Below are 27,459 nucleotides of genomic sequence, written 5' to 3' on the forward strand. Positions count from 1 at the left end.
CATTGGTTTGAAGCTCCAACCCAAGCCATCGTTTGAGCCCCAGTCCCTTTGGGAGCCATTGGTTTGCACCTCCAGTGGGAGCCATTGGTTTGCACCTCCAGTGGGAGCCATTGGTTTGCACCTCCAGTGGGAGCCATTGGTTTGCACCTCCAGTGGGAGCCATTGGTTTGCACCTCCAGTGGGAGCCATTGGTTTGCACCTCCAGTGGGAGCCATTGGTTTGCACCTCCAGTGGGAGCCATTGGTTTGCACCTCCAGTGGGAGCCATTGGTTTGCACCTCCAGTGGGAGCCATTGGTTTGCACCTCCAGTGGGAGCCATTGGTTTGCACCTCCAGTGGGAGCCATTGGTTTGCACCTCCACTGGGAGCCATTGGTTTGCACCTCCACTGGGAGCCATTGGTTTGCCCCTCCACTGGGAGCCATTGGTTTGCCGCTCCACTGGGAGCCATTGGTTTGCCGCTCCACTGGGAGCCATTGGTTTGCCGCTCCACTGGGAGCCATTGGTTTGCCGCTCCACTGGGAGCCATTGGTTTGCCGCTCCACTGGGAGCCATTGGTTTGCAGCTACAGTGGGAGCCATTGGTTTGCCGCTACAGTGGGAGCCATTGGTTTGCACCTACAGTGGGAGCCATTGGTTTGCACCTACAGTGGGAGCCATTGGTTTGCACCTCCAGTGGGAGCCATTGGTTTGCATCTCCAGTGGGAGCCATTGGTTTGCATCTCCAGTGGGAGCCATTGGTTTGCATCTCCAGTGGGAGCCATTGGTTTGCATCTCCAGTGGGAGCCATTGGTTTGCATCTCCAGTGGGAGTCATTGGTTTGGGGACCCTAGCCTAAGTTAAAGTCATTAGTTTGGAGCTACAGCTTCTGTAGAAGCCACTGGTTTGAAGCTCCATGTGCAGCTATTGCTCTGGAGCCCAAGCCTCTTTTGAACCCATTGTTTCCGAGTCCCAGCTCCAATGTATGCCAATGGTTTGCAGCTCCATTGACAGTGGGAGCCACTTGGTTGCAGCTCCAATCCCAGTGGGAGACATTTGTTGGAGCCCTACAACATTAGAAGGAACAGCTGTCATCTCACAGAAACACTTTAGTTAAAGGGGTTGTTCTGGGTTACACAGGCTTACACTGGTATTGCACTTTGGCTCTTTCGAAGTGAATGGAGCTGAGCTGCAATACCAAACACAACCTGCAGATAGGTGTGGTGCTGTTGTAGGAAGAAAGGAGCCATGTTTTTCCAAAATCGTACATCCTCTATTACTTTAGAGGGGGGAGCAGTGCACTCACCTGCCATTACATGGTAAAAAATAACGACTCATGTAAAATTTGAAGAGATTCAGAACATGGGTGTCGCGTTGCAGCCGTAAACGTTGCAGTGGGTACCCACTATTTTCTTTGTGGGTGAGGCAAACGCTCAATAGGGTATAAATTCTGGGGAAACCTTTTGAGAGATACTCAGTCCTAGATTAATAAAATCCCTCAGAGATGGTCTGCACAGGGTTAATATGGATAGATGCTACTTTTAGTGTTTCGCTCTGACATGGAAGCTCCTGACAAATTGGCTTCCTCTGCGCTGCGGTGGTCATGTCAACAGTTCTGGGGTGAATTCCAGGGATCATGAGATATAATGACAAAATCAATATCTGATCAATAAAGGGTTTAGTCCACGATCTGATATACCAGACACGATGCCTGGCCAAAGCCCCCTGACCCGCTGCGTCGAGCCGCAATCTGTATTATGCGTCTATTACAGACTGCGGGTTATCGAGATAAAGCTGCTCAGATCCTGGGACTATGGGGTCTGTTGTGAATTATCGCTTCGTGACTTATGGCATCAGCTGGAGACCCTCCTGTGGTTAAACCACCCCCAAATGCAGAGGAACATTTTCCTTCTGGACAACTGACCGAGCTATGACATTTGTGTTGTAGTCACCGACTACCGGAGATTAAAATATCTCTGTACCGTGTCCGTCAGCAAATGAAAGATATCAAAATCCGATTCCTTAGTGGTTAGTAACTTTTAACTTAAAAGTTGATGACAAAATTGCACACTTTTGAGACTACTCAGGTCTCTTCTTCAGGCATCTACAGAATATATCTGGGGACAACAGAACTTTCGCACTCCTTATCTGTAACTGCTGGAACAATTTACTGCCGCAGCTGTTCACTCCTCCACTCATACTGATCTGCTTTACATCACCTGTCTCTTCCAGCTTGGCTCCATTGAAGTGAATGAAGCTGAGTTGCAATACCCCATACAACCTTTGGATGGTGTGGCGCTACATGTTTTACCCCAAGTACTACCCCTTTAAAGGGCATCTGTCAGCAGTTTTGTATCTAGGACACTGACTGACCTGTTACATGTGCACTCAGCAGCGCCTCCGCCAAACGCCAGGGATGAGAGAGCGCCTCCGACAAGCATCAGGGATGGGAGAGCGCCTCCGACAAGCATCAGGAATGGGAGAGCGCCTCCAACAAACATCAGGAATGGGAGAGCGCCTCCGACAAGCATCAGGGATGAGAGAGCGCCTCCGACAAGCATCAGGGATGAGAGAGCGCCTCCGACAAGCATCAGGGATGAGAGAGCGCCTCCGACAAGCATCAGGGATGAGAGAGCGCCTCCGACAAGCATCAGGGATGGGAGAGCGCCTCCAACAAACATCAGGAATGGGAGAGCGCCTCCAACAAACATCAGGAATGGGAGAGCGCCTCCAACAAACATCAGGAATGGGAGAGCGCCTCCGACAAGCATCAGGGATGAGAGAGCGCCTCCGACAAGCATCAGGGATGAGAGAGCGCCTCCGACAAGCATCAGGGATGGGAGAGCGCCTCCAACAAACATCAGGAATGGGAGAGCGCCTCCAACAAACATCAGGAATGGGAGAGCGCCTCCGACAAGCATCAGGGATGAGAGAGCGCCTCCAACAAGTATCAGGAATGGGAGAGCGCCTCCGACAAGCATCAGGGATGAGAGAGCGCCTCCAACAAACATCAGGAATGGGAGAGCCCCTCCAACAAGCATCAGGGATGAGAAAGTGCCGTCAACAAGCATCAGGGATAAGAGAGCGCCTCTGACAAGCATCAGGGATGAGAGAGCGCCTCCGACAAGCATCAGGGATGGGAGAGCGCCTCCAACAAGTATCAGGAATGGGAGAGCGCCTCCGACAAACATCAGGAATAGGAGAGCGCCTCCGACAAACATCAGGAATGGGAGAGCCCCTCCAACAAACATCAGGAATGGGAGAGCCCCTCCAACAAGCATCAGGGATGAGAAAGTGCCGTCAACAAGCATCAGGGATAAGAGAGCGCCTCCGACAAGCATCAGGGATGGGAGAGCGCCTCCGACAAGCATCAGGAATGGGAGAGCGCCTCCAACAAACATCAGGAATGGGAGAGCGCCTCCAACAAACATCAGGAATGGGAGAGCGCCTCCGACAAGCATCAGGGATGAGAGAGCGCCTCCGACAAGCATCAGGGATGAGAGAGCGCCTCCGACAAGCATCAGGGATGGGAGAGCGCCTCCAACAAACATCAGGAATGGGAGAGCGCCTCCAACAAACATCAGGAATGGGAGAGCGCCTCCAACAAACATCAGGAATGGGAGAGCGCCTCCAACAAACATCAGGGATGAGAGAGCGCCTCCGACAAGCATCAGGGATGAGAGAGCGCCTCCGACAAGCATCAGGGATGGGAGAGCGCCTCCAACAAACATCAGGAATGGGAGAGCGCCTCCAACAAACATCAGGAATGGGAGAGCGCCTCCGACAAGCATCAGGGATGAGAGAGCGCCTCCAACAAGTATCAGGAATGGGAGAGCGCCTCCGACAAGCATCAGGGATGAGAGAGCGCCTCCAACAAACATCAGGAATGGGAGAGCCCCTCCAACAAGCATCAGGGATGAGAAAGTGCCGTCAACAAGCATCAGGGATAAGAGAGCGCCTCCGACAAGCATCAGGGATGAGAGAGCGCCTCCGACAAGCATCAGGGATGAGAGAGCGCCTCCGACAAGCATCAGGAATGGGAGAGCGCCTCCGACAAACATCAGGAATAGGAGAGCGCCTCCAACAAACATCAGGAATGGGAGAGCCCCTCCAACAAGCATCAGGGATGGGAGAGTGCCTCCAACAAGCATCAGGGATAAGAGAGCGCCTCCGACAAGCATCAGGGATGGGAGAGCGCCTCCGACAAGCATCAGGGATGGGAGAGCGCCTCCAACAAGCATCAGGGATCAGAGAGTGCCTCCAACAATTTTTAAAGATAGGGGATTCTTCCAACAATTGTTAAGGATGGGGGATGCCTCAACTATCATCAGGGATGGGAGAGCACCTCCAGCATTGATTAGGGATGGGGGACACCTCCAATTAACATCAGGGTTTGAGGCAGCGCTTCCAGCAACCGTCAGGTATGAGAGGCAGCTCCATCAAGGGTCAGTCATGGGGAGCAGTGACTATGAAATAAATCTTGAGATATCAGTTGGTCAATACACACTAACCACTTGTGTAATACAAATTATTAGTGTAGTGGCAGACATTGCAGTGTCCATCTGCATCCAAAGCCCTGGCAACGTGCAGTGGCTAATGGCTGCATCATTTTGTGAGTAAAACCAAGTATTAGCTTCAAGATCATTCAGCCAGTGGCCGCGGCATATGCCATAATTTTATTAGAAAAACCGAGCTGCGACCGCTATTGGAAAATGAATAGGCAAAGAGTGTTGGAACCCAAAAAATGACCTGGTGGTAAATGGTATACATGTTAGCTGTACATCATCCCTTCTATTACCCTCCTGATAAAAGCACAGTTCCTGTCTCATTCATATAAAGGAGCTGCCATATAAAATGTTCTCAGTACTTCCTCCCCAAAAAAAAAAAAAAAAAAAAGAAAGAAAAGCCAATTGGAGCCAATTAAGAATTCAGGTCGCCACGGTAACAATCAATAAGATTGTGTAACAAAACCATATCCTTCCTGTGGCCTACATTACAGGACAAGGATCAGGCCGCAAGGTCCATGTGTGCCGAGACGGGAAACCAATATGGTGAGGCCACAAGTAGCAGTTTTCCTGCAATTTTCTGTAAAACCATGGAAGAAAAGGAGCAGTTTTCAAAAAAAAAATCCGCAATGTGTGACCTGAACCCTAAAGAGGTCTTCTGCTACTGGCCTTACTTGTAAACCTTCATTAGCCCCCAAATTAGGGCACATGCACATAGTGGTTCTGCCTACTCCCCTAAGGTATGGGTCCATACTGTACCTCCAAATTTGGAGGTGCCATGGCACATGTCGTGCCATTGGACAATTGCTTCTAGGGGGGAATACGACCCCTCACAGGGCACCCACCATTTCGCATTATAGGTTAAATAGAAGTCCATCAATGCAACACTGTAGATTTATCTTGTCACCCCCAACACCATGCGTCTATCCTCACACCGTTCTATTAGCCTCCTATACTTTAAGGTTCTATTCATCCAGATATCGCTGGACTCTGATTAGAATGCAAGAAATTCAGTGAAGACTGACACCGTTGCAATAAGAAAGAAAAGTACACTGTTACTAGAGGTTGTGAGTACTGGAGATACGGGTGATATATGATCACCGAGCGGCCACTGCCTGTCTCATGGAAATACACTACAGTAATAGATTACAGATCTCTTGTTTTAGTAGATTGGGGTCTAATATGGGAAAAGAAGCAAGATTATTCTTAGAAAGGCGTGTGTGCAGCTTTAAGAACCCAGATTCAATATATACGTTATGTGGTTGGCCCTTTAAGGAAAGGTATAGGGGAAACAGGGGACGTGTGGAGTTATAGGGGTAATCCAAGACCTATAATGCCGGAAAATGCCCGGGCCCTCACACAGATTGTGCAACGGGCAGCCTCCCCCCAGGGCCCTCTATATTGCGTCCCAGGTTTGGTAGGAATGTTGAGTGGTGTAGCGCGGCCTAAATGTCTCTTTGTGTGTGTCACGGTGCTCCTACTTGGATACGGCTGGACACCAGGCTTTGGCTCCGAAGCAATAAATAGGGGGAATAATTGAGGGATTTGAAGAAATAACTTGAGTCCAGACCTTGAGATGAAGTTCAATGGCGGCTTTACTTGAATAAACATTTCTCCAAACAGTTTCTGGCTTTGTCTTGGTTCCAGCAGGCTTTAGCATTAAACTGGCAGGAAAACTCTCACTCTGCTGTACTGACAAGCTAACTTGGGGTCTTTGTTTCCTCTTTATGCTGCACTTCACTCTTGTAGTTGGACAGCCAAAAAGTAGGTTAGAATCCTGGCAGCTCCAACATGGAGTCTCAATCAGCACAAACCAGAACGGCCCCACCTCCTTCTGGTAGCAAGAAGGACTGGCCCACTTCTGCCCAAAGGGGGGAGAATGGAATGGTAAGTTCCATTCTCTCTAAGGATAGCTCTGCCATTTACGCTGCCACCTGCTGGTGAACCAGTCACATTACATGTAATAAACCGTTACATAAGATTATGATTGCACATTGTGGAGGACCTGGAAAGACATACATAAGATGACATTATATTAGCCCATTAGAGATAGTAGCAGGGCGCAGTAGTGGTAACACCACCGTGTACTTAGCACGCTCCCCAGCACGCACGGCCACCGCTGCATCTCCCCGTTGTGCAGATGAAAACATCTGGCGTCAGGGGTAGCTATTAGCAGGCCTTGACGGAAACAAGCCTCCCTAGAGTCACCCGTGATGCTAGGGAGGCTCTTTCCTGTCACGGCCTGCTATTGGCTGCTCCCCCCATCACCGGATGTTTTCATCCGTGCAAGGAGAAAATGCAGGGGCATAACATAACCTGTTTAAGCTGACCATGAAAGTTAGATTCATAGCTGCCTAACCAGCCCACTGCGGCAAGACCAATCGACCATCTGTTGTTTATAGGGACCCGCACCTATCTCTAGAATACCCTTCAAGGTGCGCTCCATCCACTTCTATAGGAGTTCCGAAAAGAGCCAAGTGAGTGCTTGGAGTGAATGGAGGGAGGCCACGCTTGTGTGGTGCACCCTCCTTTACTTTGCGGCCCTGTTCTAGAGAGAGGCGCAGGTCCCAGAGTTTTTATATGTTACATTTTTTTCTAATGTTGCTTTGGGTATTATACTGTAATGTGTTAAATGAATGTACTTAAAAGCTATGTACACCTTTGGGGGCAATTTTTTTTTTTAATTATTGCATTGTACTTATTTTGAGCTAGAAATCATTTTTTCAATTGGTCGCTATTAATAATATGGGATCCTTTTTTGTGTACAGAGCTGAGATGCTCTACTAGCTGCCTGTGGATTTTCTGTCTTTTCCGTCAGTTAGGGAGCTGACGGGCTCCTTATCTCTGCTCTCTGACATTATAAACGCTCATTATAGCTCAGTTCTTCTCTTTACTGATAAGAATGTGGCTTAAATAAGTGTTTATGACCTCTTAGTAGTTTAGAGATAAGGGTTATTAGATGACCAGCAAAGTGAATATACCAGTCACACAGTTAGAAAAACAGTTAACCCTTTGTGACAGAATGGCTCAATATTTTTAATAAAGGCCAAATGAAAATATTATTTTTAGCCAAAAATTAATAAAATACAAATCAAACAAAAATTGGCCCAGAAGGTGTACAAAGCCTTTAAGACTAAATTACAGGGTTAATTTCCATCCTTTGAAGATGATCTCCAGGAATGGGTCCCTGGGCTTGGCTCTCCTGTGCAGTGAGTTGATCTGAGGTAGATGTTGGCAGTGTGAGCAGCCTACAGAAACTGCAGCCCTGTGGCATACACAGTCATCACTTTAAAGGGAACCTGTCACGGGGATTTTGTGTATAGATCTGAGGACATGGGTTGCTAGATGGCCGCTAGCATATCCGCAATACCCAGTCCCCGTAGCTCTGTGTGCTTTTATTGTGTCGAAAAAACGATTTGATACATATGCAAATTAACCTGAGATGAGTCCTGTATGTGAGATGAGTCAGGGACAGGACTCATCTCAGGTTAATTTGCATATGTATCAAATCGTTTTTTCGACACAATAAAAGCACACAGAGCTATGGGGACTGGATATTGCGGATGTGCTAGCGGCCATCTAGCAACCCATGTCCTCAGCTCTGTACCCAAAATCCCCGTGACAGGTTCCCTTTAAGATCCAGGAAGACTTCACAGAACTCATGAGAAAGAGTAGAAAAAAAAACTAGAGAGAAGGTTGAACAGCCAAAAAGGAAGGTGCGTTGAAGTAGTCTGTGAAGGCAAAACACGTTTATGGCTCCTGGACTTCACAGCCTTTGGCTGGGGAAAAAGACCTCAGGCCCCTAGTCATTCCAGTGTGACATATTGCGTTTCTGTCTTTGGGTCTACACCCTGCAGTGGGAATTGTAGGCATATTTTTTAAGAGAAATTGTACCCCCAGGCTGGATTGGAGTGCAGAAAAGTACGATACAAGAAAGTCCATCTGAATGGGACATGGGGATGTAGCTCTCAGACCAGAACCTTAAGAATTTTTCCTCCATTTTATGTGGATGGTGATTGTTGATAATTTGGTCTTCAGGAAATTGACTTCGGATATTGTAAAAGTCATGGCTTTTAGGTAAAAATTGTGCTCAGCGCCAGTAAAATCCTTAAAGAGGTTGCACAGGATTAGAAAACATAGTGGAATACAGTCGTCCATGAGTTGTGACTGGTATCAGATCCACTACAGTGACTGAGGCTGAGCTGCAATACCACATACAACCTGCGGATAGGTGTGGCGCTAATAGAACAGTCAGTTTTTCTTATCATTCCCTATAAAGCCAGACACATTAACAGCTCAAACAGTGTTATTTACACTTCATTAATATTTGATAAAGACAGTGGCGGAGTACAAAGCAACAGCCTGCTCCAGGTGCTAACAGCTCATGAATGATATATGGGCTTCCTATGTCTCTTTTGTCCACCTAGATATCAAAGGGGTTGTACAGGAATAGAAAAGAGATCTTTTTTTCCCCCAGAAACAGCGCCACTTTACTCCAGGGTCTGGGTCTGGTATTGCAGCTAAGCTCCATTAATTTGAATGGAGATGAGCTGCAATACCAGACTTAGCCCATGGGCAAGAGTGGCGCTGTTTCTTGAAATTAGATAGACCATGTTTTTTTAATGCTATACAAACCTCTAAAACCTTACATCTACCAAATTACAGCTTTATAGGTGACATGATGATTTGCGGTAACTCAGTCCATCAATACCAACAAAAAGCTTCCCTTGAAAGGGTTCTTTACTTTGGACAAACCCTTTTTCTTAGAAGGACCCTCTTGCCAAACAGCTGGGAACCTTTAGTGATCGAGGGTAATCTGCCTATCAGAAAGTGTTCAGTTTCTCTGCAGTGCCACCACAGGAGACAGGAAGAATTACAACACTTTCAATTAGACAGAGAATTAAAATAATGCCCAGATGTATCGGGTCCTTCAGAGGAGGAAATGTTCTTTGTAGCCCCTCTGGCTAACAGCTAAGGGTTCTGGCCAGTGTGCACTTAAAGTGGTTATCCGTGAAATGATAACCTATCCTCAGAATAGGTTATCATTATCACATCGGTGTGGTCCGAGTCCCGGGATCCCCGCCGATCAGTTACTTTAGGGAGCCGCCATGCTCACTGGAACTTTGGTGAGCGCTGCTGACTCCCAGCAGCTTACCAAGCACAGCGCCGTACATTGTATAGTGGCTGTGCTTTGTATTGCAGTTCAGCACCATTCATTTCCATGAGGCTGAGCTGTGCCTAGGCCATGTGACCGACGTACGGTGACGTCACATGGCCTAGGAAGAGGTCACGGAGCACCCTGCCTCTCCTAACAGCTGATCGGCGCGGATCCTGGGTGTCAGATTCTGCCGATCTGATATGGATGACCTATCCTAAAGATAGAGCATCAATATGATTTACTGGATAATCCCTTTAAAGGGGTTCTCTCACTTCAGCAAGTTGCATTCATCATGTACAGGAAGTTAATACAAGCCACTTACTAATGTATTGTGATTGTCCATATTGCCTCCTTTGCTGGCTGGATTCATTTTTCCATCAAATTATACACTGCTCATTTCCATGGTTACGACCACCCTGCAATCCATCAGTGGTGGTCGTGCTTGTACACTGTAGGAAAAAGCGTCAGCCTCTCTGGTGGCCGGGACCATGGGGGCGCACATAGGTTAGTGCTTTTTCCTATAGTGTGCAAGCACGACCACCACTGATGGATTGCAGGGTGGTCGTAACCATGGAAAAGAGCACTATATGATGTTCTAGAAAAATGAATCCAGCCAGCAAAGGAAGCAATATGGATAACAACAATATATAAGTAAGTGGCTTATATTAACTTTCTCTACATGATAAATGCCACTTACTGAAGTGAGAGAACCCCTTTAAAACACTCTGCAAACTGCAGATCCACAAAATACGGACACTGTCCGCATTTTTTGCTGACCCATTGACTCCAATGGGTCTGTATTTTGCGGCCAAATACAGGACATGTTCTATCTTTTTGCAGAATGGACATATGGATGCGGACAGCACACAGATCATTCATGTGCTTTCCGCACCCGATGTCCGTTCTGCAAAATATGGACCACGGAACTACTGCAGTTAATGGGTTCACAAAAAAAATGAAAAAAAACGAACGGTGCACGAACTGCATCCGTATTTGCCTGATCTGCAGCTTGTGGATACAGCCGTGTGCATGAGGCCTTACTCCCTAATAGAGTGGCGTGTTTTCTATCGGACAATCCCTTTAAGATTGCCAATACTGGAACCTCTACTGACATTGGTGACTACCCATAGGGTCTTATGTTATCAGGTTCTTTGCCGCATTTGCTTTGTAGAGAGCGGCGTGGCCATCTGGGATCTGGGACTATAACTATTAGATCTTAGGGACACCCATTCAATTTGACCACAGAGCTCATAGCCTCGCATAGTCCATTCAAATGTATGGATGCCCATTGCTTACAATGGTGAGAGTTGTGCCCAAAACTGTATTGGACACGGCCCTGGTAAAAATCGAATGCTTGCTACGCCGAGTACATTATAATATATACTGGTCGCGCTCATCTGGTGACACTACAACTCCCATTGTGCCAAGTTCTGTTTGTAGAGCTTCCCACTGGGGAGGTCTAGCAATTAGGGACGCCTCCGATGGCAGCCTCCATCAACGCGTGTCAACAAGTACATCCAAATATATGGATGTCCACTGTATGCTATGATGGGAGTTGTAGTCCTACATTGCTCAGGGATGGACTGGACATGGGTTTCCAAACCCAAGAGCTAAAGCTACAAGTCCCCGATACCATGAGTACATAATGCGGTATACTGGCTCTCCAGCGGTGGAGACACTACAACCCCCAGCATTGCCAAACAAGCCATGGCTCGAGAACTTTTAAATCCACGATAACGAAAAAAAATAAATCTAAAAATCCTCGCATATGCAACAAGTCCGGAAACCACACAGATTATGCAATCTTGTTGTCCCGCCACGATTGGCGGTAAGATTACAAAGGAAGCAGCGGGGCATCGGGTACAACGTGATCATCGGATCGGCGCCTGCCTGCTGCTTTATAAGAAATCCTCACTCCGGGCCAAAACCTCCCGCAGGTGGTCAAGAGAAGTATAAACACTGAAGACTTCATCATCACTATTTCCATCCAAATCCGGAAAAACAAAATTAAAATAAAAAATTAAATGAAAAATAATAATAAAAAATAAAAAAGTTAAAAACTTTGAGTTTTGTCCTGCTGCCCAAATTTTGGCGGATTTTTTTTTATTTCTTATTTTTAAAGCACAACGGGACCCAATCCCCAAATTACCCGGGATCTTGCAGGTGTTCTCTAGTGGAAGGAGTTAATGACCGTGACTGTCCATGCAAATGATGGATGAGGCGCACAACGCCAGGTACCACGAAACGCTTTGCATTTGTTGGGTTTACACTAAATAAAAAGCAGCTAAGAGCGTGGGGGTTAAATGAATGGAAGCCCATCCGACTGGACGTGGATTAACCCTTTAAGCACCACTACAACCAATTCACTACTTCTGTTGATGCGGTTAATTTCCTACGACATTGGCCCCCAGTGTGTACGGGGCTCCAGGATGGGGAGCTGACATACGGTGTAAAACTTCCTCAGGCTCCGCCACGTGACCTGAGCCATGTCAACACTGCAGCGTCAATCATGCACATGATGTAGGGTGCACTTATCTACTACCTTCCCCATCATCCATCAATCCCGAGACGCTTCATGCAGAGCAAACCCCAAACGTGTGCCCACATACCAACATGCATCCATTCCATGCGTCACTGCAATACGCGATCGGATAGGTACCTCTGCCCTGCATCGCTCGTCAGGGACCCCATGATTTGAGCCGGTAGCAGGGGGCTGACTCCATTCAGGTCTTCCCTGGTAATTGGTGGGACGATTTTGGAACCTGTGCTGATCTCCGATGGAGAATTCTTCATCTTGGCTCTTGCCATCTTATCGGCTGGGGCTGCACTTCCTCCCTTCAACTCGCATGCACACTGAGCATAATGCATGCAGTTCTGTTACTGCAGGCAAGTACCACCTTATTTTATACTTCTTCCCCGCTCCCCGCCTGGAAATGGTACATTCCTTCTCTCCCAATGGATTTCAGCACAAGACGTTTGAGTGAGGAAACGCATTCGCTTGGTGGCACCGGGGGCAGAGGCGTCCTGCACGCAGGGATGCTGTAAGGGGCTGCTGCAGATTCTCACATCCTCCAAGACGCTGCTCCGAATTCTAGTTATGACTACAAGAAGCCTCCTCAGTCACATCCGCTGCTTCCTACCCCTCCCCTGTAAACAGGTCTCTGTCCTCATGCAAATTCTTGCACCTGCCGCCTTACGGCAACTCGTTACAATTTAAAGGGGCACTCCGAAATTTTAGAAATAGGGGGGAGAAGACTGCAACTAGCTCATACCTTCAGCATGCTGATGTTGGGGGGGGGGGGGGTGCCGATTACATAACCGCAGGATAAATTGGGGGGATTGCACTAGATTTTGACTCTCCCCTTGCTCTGGACCCGATGCATTAAGGAGCTGGATTTAAAGGGGTCGACAGCCCCGTTTTAGGAAGCAGCTAGCCAGATGACACGCTGGTGGACGCGAGCTCGGCTACTGGCGATATCCAGATGCAATGTTGTATTAACTGTCGCCAAATCAAATAAATAACCAGGAGAGCAAAATTTGCTCTTTATAGAAGCACTCCGCCCATATGATGTCCATGTGCCCTAGGGGATATGGACAGGGGTTATCCAAATTTAAGGCATCATGCACACGACCATATGTATTTTACAATCTGAAAATCGCAATCGGATTTTGTGCGGACCCATTGACTTCAATGGGTCAGTGGGCCGCATTTTAATGGCCAAATATAGGACATGTTATAGGACATACGGATGCAGAAAGCACTCAGATCATCCGTATGTCCGTTCCGCAAAAAAGATAGAATATGTCTACAAAATGCAGACCACGTGAACCGCATCCGTATTATGCAGATCCACGATTTGCGGACCACTTAACAGATACGGTCGTGTGCGTGAGGCCTTAACCCTATGATTTTTTTTAGTGGGTCATTTGCACTCAAGCAAATGACCCCTTTTTCCAGAAACAGCGCCATTCCTGTCCATAGGTGGCGCCTGGTATTGCAGCTCATGCCCAATGAACTGAAGGAGGCTGAGCGGCAGAACCAGAAACAGGCCATGGGCGAGAGTGGCGCAGTCTATACAAGAGCCCCTTAAAGGGGGTGTCCAGGTTATAAAATCCATTTTCAAGTTAAGAGTGAAGGATCCTCATCACTTGGCTACACAAAGCGTCATCAAAAGAGTGTCTCTGGCTCTGGAGGACCTGTCCTGTCCTGCATTACACAGAGAACCCACTGCGGTGACTAGGCAAGGTGTAATGCTTTATTTCCCCTGTGGGGGCACTGCGGTAGAGAGAACACAGGTCCCAGCAGTGGGACGATCTGTGATCAGCTTATGATCAAAAGCAGAAAACACCATTTGCCACTATGTTGCGTTCATCAATTCTCTGTTTTATAAGATCTCTGCTTGCTGTCATTGAACACACAGGTGCACGGAACATTTCGAAACACAACTTTACTGTAATGCGCCCTGCGGCTGTGTGAGCGCCACGTTGCCAGGACATGTTTTAATCCCGTGGAAGTACACAGTCAGGGTTCCTGTTGGGTGACAGCAAGCAGAGATCTTGAAATCCATGAAGAATTGATACGCAAGTTATGTTAGAAAAGGTAAGAACCTACAGCAGCAACTACTTGCCATGCAGTGGATCGATTACCTCTGTAATGGGTGTATAAGACCTCTTTTTGGTATTTTATCACTGCCAGTATATTATAATATACCACCGATATACATTCTTTAGTCAGACACATCAGATCCTGAGGGATCGCCGGTAAATACGTCTCTTATCTCATCATCACACCCAATTAAAAGGCCCACCGACGTCACTTTCCCTTATACACGTTGGGTATATTTGGGCAGCTGGGCCCTTTGTAACCCCTCATCTGGACCTCATAGTCTTTGAAGCAACTTTTGGATAGGATCATCTGTCATGACTGCAGGGGCGTAACAGTAGGGGGGCAGCAGATGGAGCCTAAGGGGGTCCGAAAGGTCCATAGATGCTTCATAGTCGGGTCCTGTGATAGATAGAGTTACACTAGTACCCTGTGCGAGGTTCTTTGACTTTTACTCTCTAAGGGTTCTTTCTCGAATTGAGTCTTCCCTACATATGTATAGATCATTAAAGGGGTATTCCGGTTTTTAAAATGTATTAGATTGGTGGTTGTCCTACTACTGGGACCCCCACAGATTATGATAACGGGTACCCCATAACTCTTGGAGCCCCCAGAAATGAACAGAGCGGCAGGTCCGACAAGCGCACTGCCGCTCCATTAATCTCTATGGGAGTACCGGAAATAGTGGCGGTCTCCGCAACTCCCACAGAGATTAATGGAACGACGGCACGCATGCCCAACCTGTCATTTCAGGGGGCTGCAGGGCACACTTCTTGTGATTGGTGCTAGTCCCAGCAGTAGGATTTAATAGTTATCCCCTATCCACAGGATAGAGGATAACTTAAAGGGGTTTTCTCATCTCAGACAATCGGGGCATATCGCTAGGATATGCCCCCGTTGTCTTATAGGTGCGGGTCCCACCGCTGGGACCTGCACCTATATCGAGAACGGAGCCCCGCAAGTGAACAAGAGTGCACTGCGCATGCGCAGCCGCCCTCCATTCATTTCTATGGGGCCGTCGAAAATAGCCGAGCACTGGCTCGGCTATTGCCGTCGGCCCCATAGAAATGAATGGGAGCATGGGGTCCTCCAGCCACAGCGCTCCCCGCTCTGTTCTCGATATAGGTGCGGGTCCCAGTGGTGGCACCCGCACCTATCAGACAATGGGGGCATATCCTAGCGATATGCCCCCATTGTCCAAGATAGGAATACCCCTTTAAAGGGGTTTTCCGATATGTTAATGCTTGTGACCTACCCTCTGGATCGGTCATCAGTATCTGATCGGTCGGGGTCCGACACCTGGGGCCCCCACCCATCAGCTGTTTGAGAAGGCAGCAGCACTCGCAGTAGCGCCACGGCCTTCTCACTGCTTTACCTAGGCTGAGTGACGACACATTCATCAGTCATGTAGTCTAGAAGTGAATGGAGCTAAGCTGCAATACCAAGCACGGCCACTATACAATGGATGGCGCTGTGCTGAGTAAGCTGAGAGAAAATCGCGGCGCTCACAGGGGCCCCGATGCCTTCTCAAAACAACTGATTGGCGGGGATGCCGGGAGTCCGACCCCCACCCATTAGATACTGATGACCTATCCTGGGGATAGTTCATCAGTATTAAAATCTTGGAAAACCCTTGTAATGTAACTGGAATGCCCCTTTAACAACCAGAATACCCCTTTTATAATACATTATCAAACATCCACAGCAGAAAATCCAGCTCATAGGGCCGGACCCCAAGCAGTAAGACAATTCCAGAAGGGAATATCAGGGTTGATGAATTGTAATGAACCCATCGATCAGAAAATCAGAGGGAGTAGCGACATCTGTTCAGGACGCCCATTGCTGAGGCCTCGGTCACCGAATTCAATGTTCTCCCAACTTTTAGTTTAGTTTCTTGCAAATTAGAATGGATCTACCAAAACAGTGCGAGTGCGGTGCTGCAGGATAAAGTATGGGGAAGAAAAAGTAGAGTAGGCGAGAAGGTGGGTGTAAAGGCATGTTCACACAGTACTCCTCCATCATCAGCTGATACTGACAGGGTATTGCAAGCTTTGTTCTGAAGACCACCCCTTAAAATGGCAATTTAAAAAGAGGATCCCCCACCCCCCCATCAGTAGGTCTCGTAGAATCAGCGCAGGACATCGCTACCTGCGGTCAAGCAGTAAGTGGCAAAAATATTCCTAATGGACTCTATGCCTTAGAGGGATTTTCCATCTTCTGTACATAAAGCTTATTCATTGTGCAGAGAAAAGATCTGTAACTTCCTAAAATACTTTGTGCATCGATTCCTTATCATTTTCAAGATCTCCGCTTGCTGTCGGTGAACAGAGGCATTTACATCCGCAGACTGAAAACCTGCAGCAATACGTTTCACAGCTGTCGGTTTGCTACAGTTGTATCCAGTCTACACGTTCCTCTGCTTCACACTGATACATTGTAACCAGCGGTGCACCTAGTCGTTCTGCTGCCTGAGGCGAAAACTGAAAGGACGCCCCCTCCAGCCCTACTGTTAAAGGCATACTATGATACAGTTGACGATAGAGAGATGAGCATTGCCCACGATGGAAGCGCTCATTTTCCATGGCCCTGCCGCTGGCCCCAGTTGTCTCCAGGTTTTGCCGCCTGAGGCAGTCGCCTCACCTGGCCTCATTGGAGGTGCACCCCAGATTGTAACAACATGTCATCTGCTCATGAGATATTACGCTCACAGTCCTGATACAATCATATTCACCACTTCTCAACTGTTTCTGCAGGGAGGGTGTCTAAATACACCAACAGCAATCAGAGATCTTGAAATTAAGACATGAAATTAAGTATATTAGAAAGTTGCAAAGCTTGCACTTACATTTAAAGGGTAAGACCCCTTTAATGGGGCGTTGTCATTTTAATAGACTGTATGTGGGCGTTCTGAGACACCCATCATTTAGCTAGGGTAGAAGTCTGACTTTGGAGGACCTAGCATGTCTGTGCATTGCATGGGCTGTGTAATGCCTCATTTCCCCTGCGGTGGCGCTGTAGGGAAACTGAACACCTACTGCTTGGTTCTACAGCCGATCACTGGATCAGTGAACCCGAAGTGGACAGCCCCTCTTATAGGAGTGAATAGGACGCACAGCAGTCAGTCAGTCTGTGGCGCCGTGTCCATATGTCCACAATCTGGGACCGTTCCGTTTTTTGCGGTCCGCAAACCGGGGATCCGCAAAAAACAGAAGCCGCCCGTGTGCCTTTCGCAATTTGCGGAACGGAATAGGCGGCCTATTGTATAAATGCCTATTCTTGTCCGCAAAACGGCTATATTTTTTTTGCGGGGCCACGGAACGGAGCAACGGATGGGGACAGCACACGGAGTGCTGCCCACATCTTTTGAGGCCCCATTGAAGTGAATGTTGTGGATGCGGACCACAACAACGGTTGTGTGCATGAGGCCTTACAGATGCATCAGATCGCCCTGACGTAATTATGTGAGGCTCTTGTGAATCCGCCTCTCACGCTGGCACTGCTCATGTAAGAGAAGAATTCCCCTTTAATTAGCGTTTACTATATATACACACAATCTGCTTAGCAACCATGGCCATTGCTGAAGGGTTAAGCGACGAGGCGTGCGCGGTGATCTTCCCTCCGGTGCCATATCTCGTCTGTGCAATCTAATGTGATGAGTGCAGCCGACAGTCAGCCCCGGAGTTGCCAAGGTGACTGCGCGCCATCATTGACATTTCTTAGTACTAATTTTTTATCCTTTAAAACTAGTCAATGAATTCGCTACATTAGTCGTTTCCTTTCTTCCACATCCCCCCCCCCCCAACACTAAATGCCATTGATAGTGAGGGTGGGGTGCACCCCTCAGTCTACCTGCACTGACTCTAGGTGCAGTTAAGAGCAGCAAGTATTTGCCTCTATCCAATGACATCAATGAAAGCTTTATAAATCCTTAGACAGTGAGCTCCCCCTAGTGGTGGCTGGAGGTAACCAGTATTTTTTTGTATTTAAAGGGGCAACAATAAGTTTTTTGTTTGTATAGATGTTTCAATTTTTAATAGACCTTATTTACCATTGTGGTCTATAGCGCTCTCTCTACTCTGGTCACATGACCTCGTCCTCGCACTTCTGCCAACGTCCTGTCCGCTGCTCTCTTGCGTTCCAGTCCAGAGGGTGTCAGAGCTCCTCACTAATTTGTATGGGTAGGCAGGTGGTGGTGGCAGTACCCTTCCAACTAGGTCCTGGCTATGGACCCTCTGTAAAGTATGCATGTCATGTGCCACGACTGGGGGGGAAAGGATCCGGGCACCGCCTACGCAAATCGGTAAGGTGATGATACGCCCCGAAACTAGAAGACATGAGAAGAGCAGTGGATGTGACATCAGCGGAAAGAACGATTTAAGGTGTGAACCAGAGTCTAGCGATACAGACCATAAAAAAAAAAAAAAAAGTACAATACAGTATCTCACAAAAGTCAGCGCACCCCTCATATTTTTGTAAATATCTTCTTGTGTCTTTTCCTGGGACAGCGCTGAAGATCTGACGCTGTGATACAATGTACAGTAGTCGCTGTGCGGCTCGCATAACACTGTACATTGGGCGTGCCCTCAAAATAACTCAACACACCGCCATTAATGTCTATACCGCCGGCAACAAAAGTGAGTGCACCCCTAAGTGAAAATGGTCAAATTGGGCCCAATTAGCCATTTTCCCTCCCCGGTGTCATGTGACTCGTTAGTGTTACAAGGACTCAGGTGTGAATTGGGGGACAGGTGTGTTATATTTGGTGTTATCGCTCTCACGCTCTCTCATACTGGTCACTGGAAGTTCAACATGGCTCCTCATGGTAAAAACCCTCTGAGGAACTGAAAAAAGAAGAGGTTGTACGAGTGCTGCCAGCATTACTGCAGAGGTTACAGGGGTGGGGGGGTCAGCCTGTCAGTGCTCAGCGTCATATCCAGAGGTTGTACGAGTGCTGCCAGCATTGCTGCAGGGGTTACAGGGGTGGGGGGGGGGGGGGGGGTCAGCCTGTCAGTACTCAGCGTCATATCCAGAGGTTGTACGAGTGCTGCCAGCATTACTGCAGAGGTTACAGGGGTGGGGGGTCAGCCTGTCAGTGCTCAGCGTCATATCCAGAGGTTGTACGAGTGCTGCCAGCATTGCTGCAGGGGTTACAGGGGTGGGGGGGTCAGCCTGTCAGTGCTCAGCGTCATATCCAGAGGCTGTATGAGTGCTGCCAGCATTACTGCAGAGGTCACAGGGGTGGGGGGGTCCGCCTGTCAGTGCTCAGCGTCATATCCAGAGGTTGTACGAGTGCTGCCAGCATTACTGCAGAGGTTACAGAGGTGGGGGGTCAGCCTGTCAGTGCTCAGCATTATATCCAGAGGTTGTACGAGTGCTGCCAGCATTGCTGCAGGGGTTACAGGGGGGGGGGGGGGTCAGCCTGTCAGTGCTCAGCGTCATATCCAGAGGTTGTACGAGTGCTGCCAGCATTGCTGCAGAGGTTACAGGGGGGGGGGGGGTCAGCCTGTCAGTGCTCAGCGTCATATCCAGAGGTTGTACGAGTGCTGCCAGCATTGCTGCAGAGGTTACAGGGGGGGGGGGGGGGGGGGGGGTCAGCCTGTCAGTGCTCAGCGTCATATCCAGAGGTTGTACGAGTGCTGCCAGCATTGCTGCAGAGGTTACAGGGGTGGGGGTCTGCCTGTCAGTGCTCAGCGTCATATCCAGAGGTTGTACGAGTGCTGCCAGCATTGCTGCAGAGGTTACAGGGGTGGGGGTCAGCCTGTCAGTGCTCAGGGTCATATCCAGAGGTTGTATGAGTGCTGCCAGCATTGCTGCAGGGGTTACAGGGGTGGGGGGGGTCAGCCTGTCTGTGCTCAGCGTCATATCCAGAGGTTGTACGAGTGCTGCCAGCATTGCTGCAGGGGTTACAGGGGTGGGGGGTCAGCCTGTCAGTGCTCAGCGTCATATCCAGAGGTTGTATGAGTGCTGCCAGCATTGCTGCAGGGGTTACAGGGGTGGGGGGGGTCAGCCTGTCTGTGCTCAGCGTCATATCCAGAGGTTGTACGAGTGCTGCCAGCATTGCTGCAGGGGTTACAGGGGTGGGGGGGTCCGCCTGTCAGTGCTCAGCGTCATATCCAGAGGTTGTACGAGTGCTGCCAGCATTGCTGCAGAGGTTACAGGAGTGGGGGGTCAGCCTGTCTGTGCTCAGCGTCATATCCAGAGGTTGTACGAGTGCTGCCAGCATTGCTGCAGAGGTTACAGGGGTGGGGGGGGTCAGCCTGTCAGTGCTCACCATATACTATAATAAAATTTAGACTAGCACATTCATAATCCTAATCACAGGTGCATATCCATCAAGCAAACATGGTTGGAAAAAAAAACGGCTGCACAACATTTCACATGCAAACAATAGAACTGAGAAATGGGGGTCATTCTAGTATTATACCTACTATAAAAGAAAAAATAGAAGCTCTTTGCGCGCATTTATGATCAAACGTGTGTCGGGCCCATCTACCAGGCGTCAAGGTGGCTTCCGCAGATGGGCACCTAGCACTAATATGCCGCCTCTCTTGGACTTACCCAAGCCTACAAATTTCAGGGTATGGCATATACAGTATACAGTAATTACATATAAAAAATTGGGCTGGGCATAAAATGTTCAATAGATGGTTCCGCAAAAACTGATGTTTTTTTTGCGCACCCATTGACTTGAATGGAGCCACGGACCGTGATTTGAGGGCAATAATAGGACATGTTCTATCTTTCAACGGAAATACAGAAACTGAATGCATACAGAGTACATTCCATTTTTTTTTTGCGGAACCATTGAAATGAATGGTTCCGTATACGGAACGCAAAAAACGTTCGTGTGAACAAGCCCTAAGGACGTGGATTACTGGATCCAGGTCCTGTGGTCTGATGAGACCAAGATAAACTTATTTGGTTCAGATGGTGTCAAGTGTGTGTGGCGGCAACCAGGTGAGGAGCACAAAGACAAGTGTGTCCTGCCTACAGTCAAGCATTGTGGTGGGGGTGTCATGGTTTGGGGGATGCATGAGTGCTGCCGGCTGTGGGGAGCTACAGGTCATTGAGGGAACCATGAATGCCAACATGTCCTGTGACATACTAGAAGCAGAGCATGATCCCCTCCCTCTGGAAACTGGGCCACAGCACGATAACGACCCCAAAGACCTCCAATATGACCACTGGCTTTCTAAAGAAACTGAAGGGTTAAGGTGCCGGACTGGCCAAGCATGTCTCCAGACCTAACCCCTATAGAGCATCTGTGGGGCCTCCTCAAACAGAAGGTGGAGGAGCACAAGGTCTCTAACATCCAGCAGCTCCGTGATGTCGTCATGGAGGATGGAAGAGGATTCCAGTGGTAACCGGTGAAGCTCTAGTGACCTCTATACCCAAGAGGGTTAAGGCAGTGCCCGAAAATAATGGCGGCCACACAAAAAATATTGACACTTTGGGTACAATTTGGCCATTTTCACTCACTTTTGTTGCCAGCTGTTTAGACATTAATGGCGGTGTGTTGAGTTATTTTGAGGGCAGCCCAATTTACACAGTTATACAGGCCGTGCACTGACCGCTATACATTGTATCACAGCGTCAGATCTTCAGCGCTGTCCCAGGAAAAGACAGAAGAAGATATTTACAAAAATGTGAGGGGTGCGCTGACCTTTCTGAGATACTGTAAATAATTACAAACTGGAAGGTCTATACAAATTACGATGAATGATCCATACATGTTGCTCCCTGGACAACCCCTTTAAATTAGAATTAATATAGTCGTGTGAAGGGAATGCGGGGATTCGGGATGAGATGAGATCTATATATATATATATATTTTTATATATATATATATATATATATATATATATATATATATATATATATTATATTATATTATATTATATTATAGAAATAAATCACTACAGGATTTGGATCAGTTAGAAAAATAACACATAATGACGGCGACACTAAGCACCCGGGATGTACCTATTAATCACTTTACTCTCCTACACCTCCCAGATTATACCGCTATACTCTCTCCTACACCTCCCAGATTATACCGCTATACTCTCTCCTACACCTCCCAGATTATACCGCTATACTCTCTCCTACACCTCCCAGATTATACCGCTATACTCTGTCCTACACCTCCAGATTATACCGCTATACTCTCTCCTACACCTCCCAGATTATACCGCTATACTCTGTCCTACACCTCCAGATTATACCGCTATACTCTCTCCTACACCTCCCAGATTATACCGCTATACTCTCTCCTACACCTCCCAGATTATACCGCTATACTCTCTCCTACACCTCCCAGATTATACCGCTATACTCTCTCCTACACCTCCCAGATTATACCGCTATACTCTCTCCTACACCTCCCAGATTATACCGCTATACTCTCTCCTACACCTCACAGATTATACCGCTATACTCTCTCCTACACCTCCCAGATTATACCGCTATACTCTCTCCTACACCACCCAGATTATACCTCTATACTCTGTCCTACACCACCCAGATTATACCGCTATACTCTCTCCTACACCTCCCAGATTATACCGCTATACTCTCTCCTACACCACCCAGATTATACCGCTATACTCTGTCCTACACCACCCAGATTATACCGCTATACTCTGTCCTACACCACCCAGATTATACCGCTATACTCTGCTGGCTAGGATTCTGCTACTGATGAGGGCATTCTTACAGAAGCATGGGCACAGTATGGCAGCATAAAGTAGTATTCTATACACAGTATGGCAGCACCATGCGCACTATATAGTAGTATTAGCTTTATACACGGTATGGCGGCACTGTACAGTAACATCCAAGCTCTGGATGACTAGAAGTTGAAAGACATTAGTGCTGTGGCTGTGTATATGACTAATGGCTGACAGTCAGCAGACGCCTTTGATACATAGCGGTCAGCCTGCGCCTAATGTACATGCGCTGCATTATTTAATACACAGGACGCACATTAACACTAGGGCGGGAGCTTTCTATGGGGCTGTTCACACGGTTTTAGTCCTAATGTGTTATAAATATGGTTCCCATGTCCTTCCGCCTCCTCCATTACTCAGTCTTATAGAGGAATATATGAAGAAGACTGTAATTCAACATCTGTATTAGGCCTCATGCACATGACGGGTCTGCAAATCACGGATCCGCAAAAAATACAGATGACGTCAGTGTGCATTCTGTATTTTGCGGAAGAGCTGGCCCCTAATAGAACAGTCCTATCCTTGTCCGTAATTCAGACAACAATAGGACATGTTTTTGTTTTTTTGCGGAACGGACATGCGGTCATACGGAAATGGAATGCACACAGAGTAAAAACTTCCTGTTTTTTTGCGGACCAATTAAAATGAATGATTCCGCATAACGGCCCGCAAAAGAAACAGAACAGACGCGGAAAGAAAATACGCTCGTGTGCACGAGCCCTTATGGACGGAGAACTGTGACCTTGGGATTTAACAGAACCAAGTTTGGATCACGATGGGGTCTGGGTCTTGCAGATGAGATATGTCAGTCAGAGGCGTCCACAGATCTCATAGGGCCCCGTAACAAAACGTAGTACAGGCCCCCCCCGGTGTACATGTATCAGTCACTTCCGGGCAACACAGAACGCAAAGTGCAACGCCCCAGATTTCTAAAGAATTTACTTTTTGTTATTTTATTAAAATGTACAAAGCGTTTCAGGGCACAACCCCTTTAAGAAATGTCTGCATATACATAGGCCTGGGCTTATGTTTAGTTACCGTACGGTCAGTACACATACGCTCGGCTGACTATACAGTGAGGTGCGGTGGTCATTAGTGGTTTATGTCCTTCCGCGGCCCTGGATTGCTGGCACGTATTGCACTGACAGTTCTGGCAGGTCGGTATCTCTCTGCCAAGTGCAGCAGAAGATGAGGTCATTTGAGAAGAGGTCCCTGCAGATGCCTTCCAGTTCCAGGATCTAATCATATATCGGGGCGAAACAATCAGCATCTGACCACAGAGGAACAACCGGAATAAAACCGCCATGCCCTGACCTGCCACCCTCTACAGGCTCAAAAGGGTGAATTACTTCCAGCATTGGCGCAATGTCATGGTAAAAATACTCTGTGCTGCTGTGAACATGATTCGATCACATACAGGCTCTTGTAATCAGACATGACTCACCGGTATCAAATTCACCAGTGAAATGTCGCTAATAATTCAGGTTATCAGCCATCCTTGCACCTGCCAGAAGCTGCGGGGCACGTGCGAATAGTGCGGCCTCTTCGTTTCTTACGTGGCGTCATCCACCTGAACGCCATCTAGTAGCAGCGATGGACCCTGAACAGAGGGAAGGCCAAGAGTCAGACCCCCACAATCCGACGTTGATGGAATAAATATCCAGAATGTGGAAAATCCCGTCAAGGGTCAATTCACACGTCCGTAGTGTATTGCGGATCCGCACTACACCCGGCCAGCACCCCCCATAGAACTGCGGACAAGAATAGGATATGTTCTATTTTTTTGCGGATCTGCGTCCCGGAAGTTCCGGGCCGCGCTCCGAAAATGCGGAGAGCACACAGTGTGCTCTCCGCATCCCGTTCTGCCCCATTGAGAATGAATGGGTCCGCACCCGTTCCCGATATTGCGGAACGGATGCAGACCCATTTGCGGACGTGTGAATGGAGCCTAAAAGGGGTTACGGCACGAAAAATTTACTACATTTCTCAAATCAGCACCTGGATCTAAATATTTTTGAAATTGCATGTCATTAAACATTTACTATAGCCACTGAGTTATTCAATAAAATGTATCCGTATAGCCCCACCTGCTGTTTGTTCATTTCCTTATTTCTCTGTCCAGATCTAGGGGAAGTGGTCGCACATGCTCAGTTCCATCCTTCAACTGTCACCAGCCGTATCTACTGTTAGAAGCTCTGACAGTTACAGGGAAAGAGCTACAGCAGAAAGGACACGCCCCCTGAGAAAGGACACGCCCCCTGAGAAAAGACACGCCCCCTGAGCTGCCAGCCTAAAATAAAGTTAGCAGAACAATTGGAGCAATGAATGGGGAGATCTCTGGATCCATGTGAGGTCCAGGGCTGGTTCCAGCTTTGTTAGAAAGAGATTGTCTTGTACTGTATGATGTCTGATTTTCATGTTTCACATTAATCATGGCAGAACCCCTTTAAAGCAATGCAAAAGCAGGTCTTTCAAAATGACTATGCTCTTGTTCATGGAGGGGATCCCAAGTGGGGACCTCTCCTCTATAACATCCACATGCCCTTACAGAAACAGCGCCACCACTGTTCATAGGTTGTGTCCTGTATTGCAGCTTAACGCCATTGTACTGAATGGGGCTGAGCTGCAATACCACACACGACCTGCGGACAGCTATGGCGCTGTTTTCTTTGGTAGAAAGTGGCCATGTTTTTCTAATCCTGGAGAACCATTAAAACCTCTTCTCTCAGTGAGGTCGTTAATGACGTAATCCAGAAGTTTTCTTCGTTAGCAGAGGGATCCCACTTTATAATGTCCTCATGCCTTAATTCAGTGTTTCTCAACCAGTGTGCCTCCAGCTGTTGCAAAACTACAACTCCCAGCATGCCCGCACAGGGTGTCCGGGCATGGTGGGAGTTGTAGTTTTGCAACAGCTGGAGGCACGCCGGTTGGGAAACACTGCCTTAATGTACCACCATAGTGTGTAATGGAGATAATGTAATTTACAGATTGTGGGGGTCCGACTTCTGGGACCCCCACAATCCTTAGAATGGAGGGACTGCAGTGCTAGTTAAAGAGGCTGTCCTTAGAATAGGTCATCAATATCAGATCAGTGGGGGTCCGACACCCACCCACCGATCAGCTGTTTGAGAAGGCCACCAAGCACAGCACCGTTCATTGTACAGTGGCCGCGCTTGGTATTGCAGCTCATGCCCATTCACCGAGCTGTGCCTAGGTCTTATGACTGATGAACGTGACGTCACTGGCCTAAGAAGAGTCCGTGGTGCTCACCAGAGCGCACCACCCTTTTCAAACAGCTGATCGGCGAGGGCGCCAGGAGTCGGACCTCCACCAATCAGATATTGATGTCCAATCCTGAAGAAGACAGGCCCTCAATATCAAAGGGGTCCAATAGGACAGACTTCGACCAATCTTAAGGTGGTGACGTATCCCATCCATGTACTGCTTTGTAAAGTACCATCGGCGGTGATCTGAGTAGTCAATAGCCGTGGATGACTACTTTTGCTCACGTGGACAGATGTGGCCAACGGTGAACTTCCCCTTTAAGTAATGCAGCGATCGGGAGTTGGACCCCACCGATCAGATATTGATGAGGATAGGCCATCAATTTCAAAATTTTAGACAACCCCTTTAAGGGCTCTGCTCAATTACAATGTTTTCCTGCAAAAACTACATTTGTAACCGATCCCTTTGATATCTGGGTTGGCAGTGGTCCCATAGGACAGACTTCGATCAATCCAAAGGTTGCAACGTATCTTATCTAAGTACAAATCGGCGGTGATCTGAGTAGTCAAGAGCCTTGGATGACCAGGTAGTCACACCCTTGCTCTTGTAGACAGATGCAGCTAAAGATGAACTTGCCCTTTAAGTAAAGCAGCGACATAGGGTCTCGCTCATCAGAAGCTTATGGTATTCGTCCTGCAGGAGTTCTGGTAACCCCTCCTCTAGGAGCCTATGGGGAAAATTCACTTTAATGCCTTGCGGAGCCAGCGATGACTGGAAACGTGAGGTTATGAAATGTCTTCGCCCCCAACCAGCCCCTTCTTCCAGCTCCAGATACGTCCTTCTCAGCAGGAACGCTGCACTTGTTAAGAACTTTTCACTCTAATCATTTGTGAAAGCCATTATGAAGCTCTTGGGACCCGCAGCCTATTATCCAGTATTACACACGGATTAGTATTCCAGCACGGAAGTGTGGCGCAAGAAAAGTTTGTATTTCTTTCCCAATTCAACAGAAGCGCTTCGAAAGCAGAACTTCACAGAAGTGTAAACCACGACAAGTCTATGGCAGAAGACAATGCTTATCCTAATAAGGGGCTCATGACCACGGCCATATCATGGATCGTATGGATTCATTATACTATGCAGCGTCCATAGAAATTTATGGGCCCTTACTGCCTCTCCCTGTGTGCCTCAGAGGTCATGTGGAGGCACCAGGAGGTTCCACTGCATTGTTTATAAGGGAGAATGTCCTATGGCTCGGTAATA

General features: G+C 48.0%; 1 protein-coding gene across 3 annotated transcripts in view; it reads right to left on the bottom strand.

The window, feature by feature from the left end:
* The window catches only part of KCNT1 (potassium sodium-activated channel subfamily T member 1), a 192,007-nt gene that overhangs the window by 112,034 nt on the left and 52,514 nt on the right, over positions 1-27,459 (bottom strand). For 2 of the 3 annotated variants that reach the window (XM_044268510.1, XM_044268509.1), the window contains exon 1: positions 12,299-12,689. The exons of the other annotated variant lie outside the window; for it this stretch is intronic. In XM_044268510.1, coding sequence (XP_044124445.1) covers positions 12,299-12,507 — 209 coding nt within the window. In that variant the 5' untranslated portion in view covers positions 12,508-12,689. Of the gene's footprint in view, positions 1-12,298; positions 12,690-27,459 lie in introns of those variants that run through there. 3 annotated transcript variants of the gene reach the window in all.

This window comes from Bufo gargarizans, chromosome 9 (assembly GCF_014858855.1).
Source record: "Bufo gargarizans isolate SCDJY-AF-19 chromosome 9, ASM1485885v1, whole genome shotgun sequence".
In the NCBI taxonomy this organism is placed as follows: domain Eukaryota; kingdom Metazoa; phylum Chordata; class Amphibia; order Anura; family Bufonidae; genus Bufo; species Bufo gargarizans.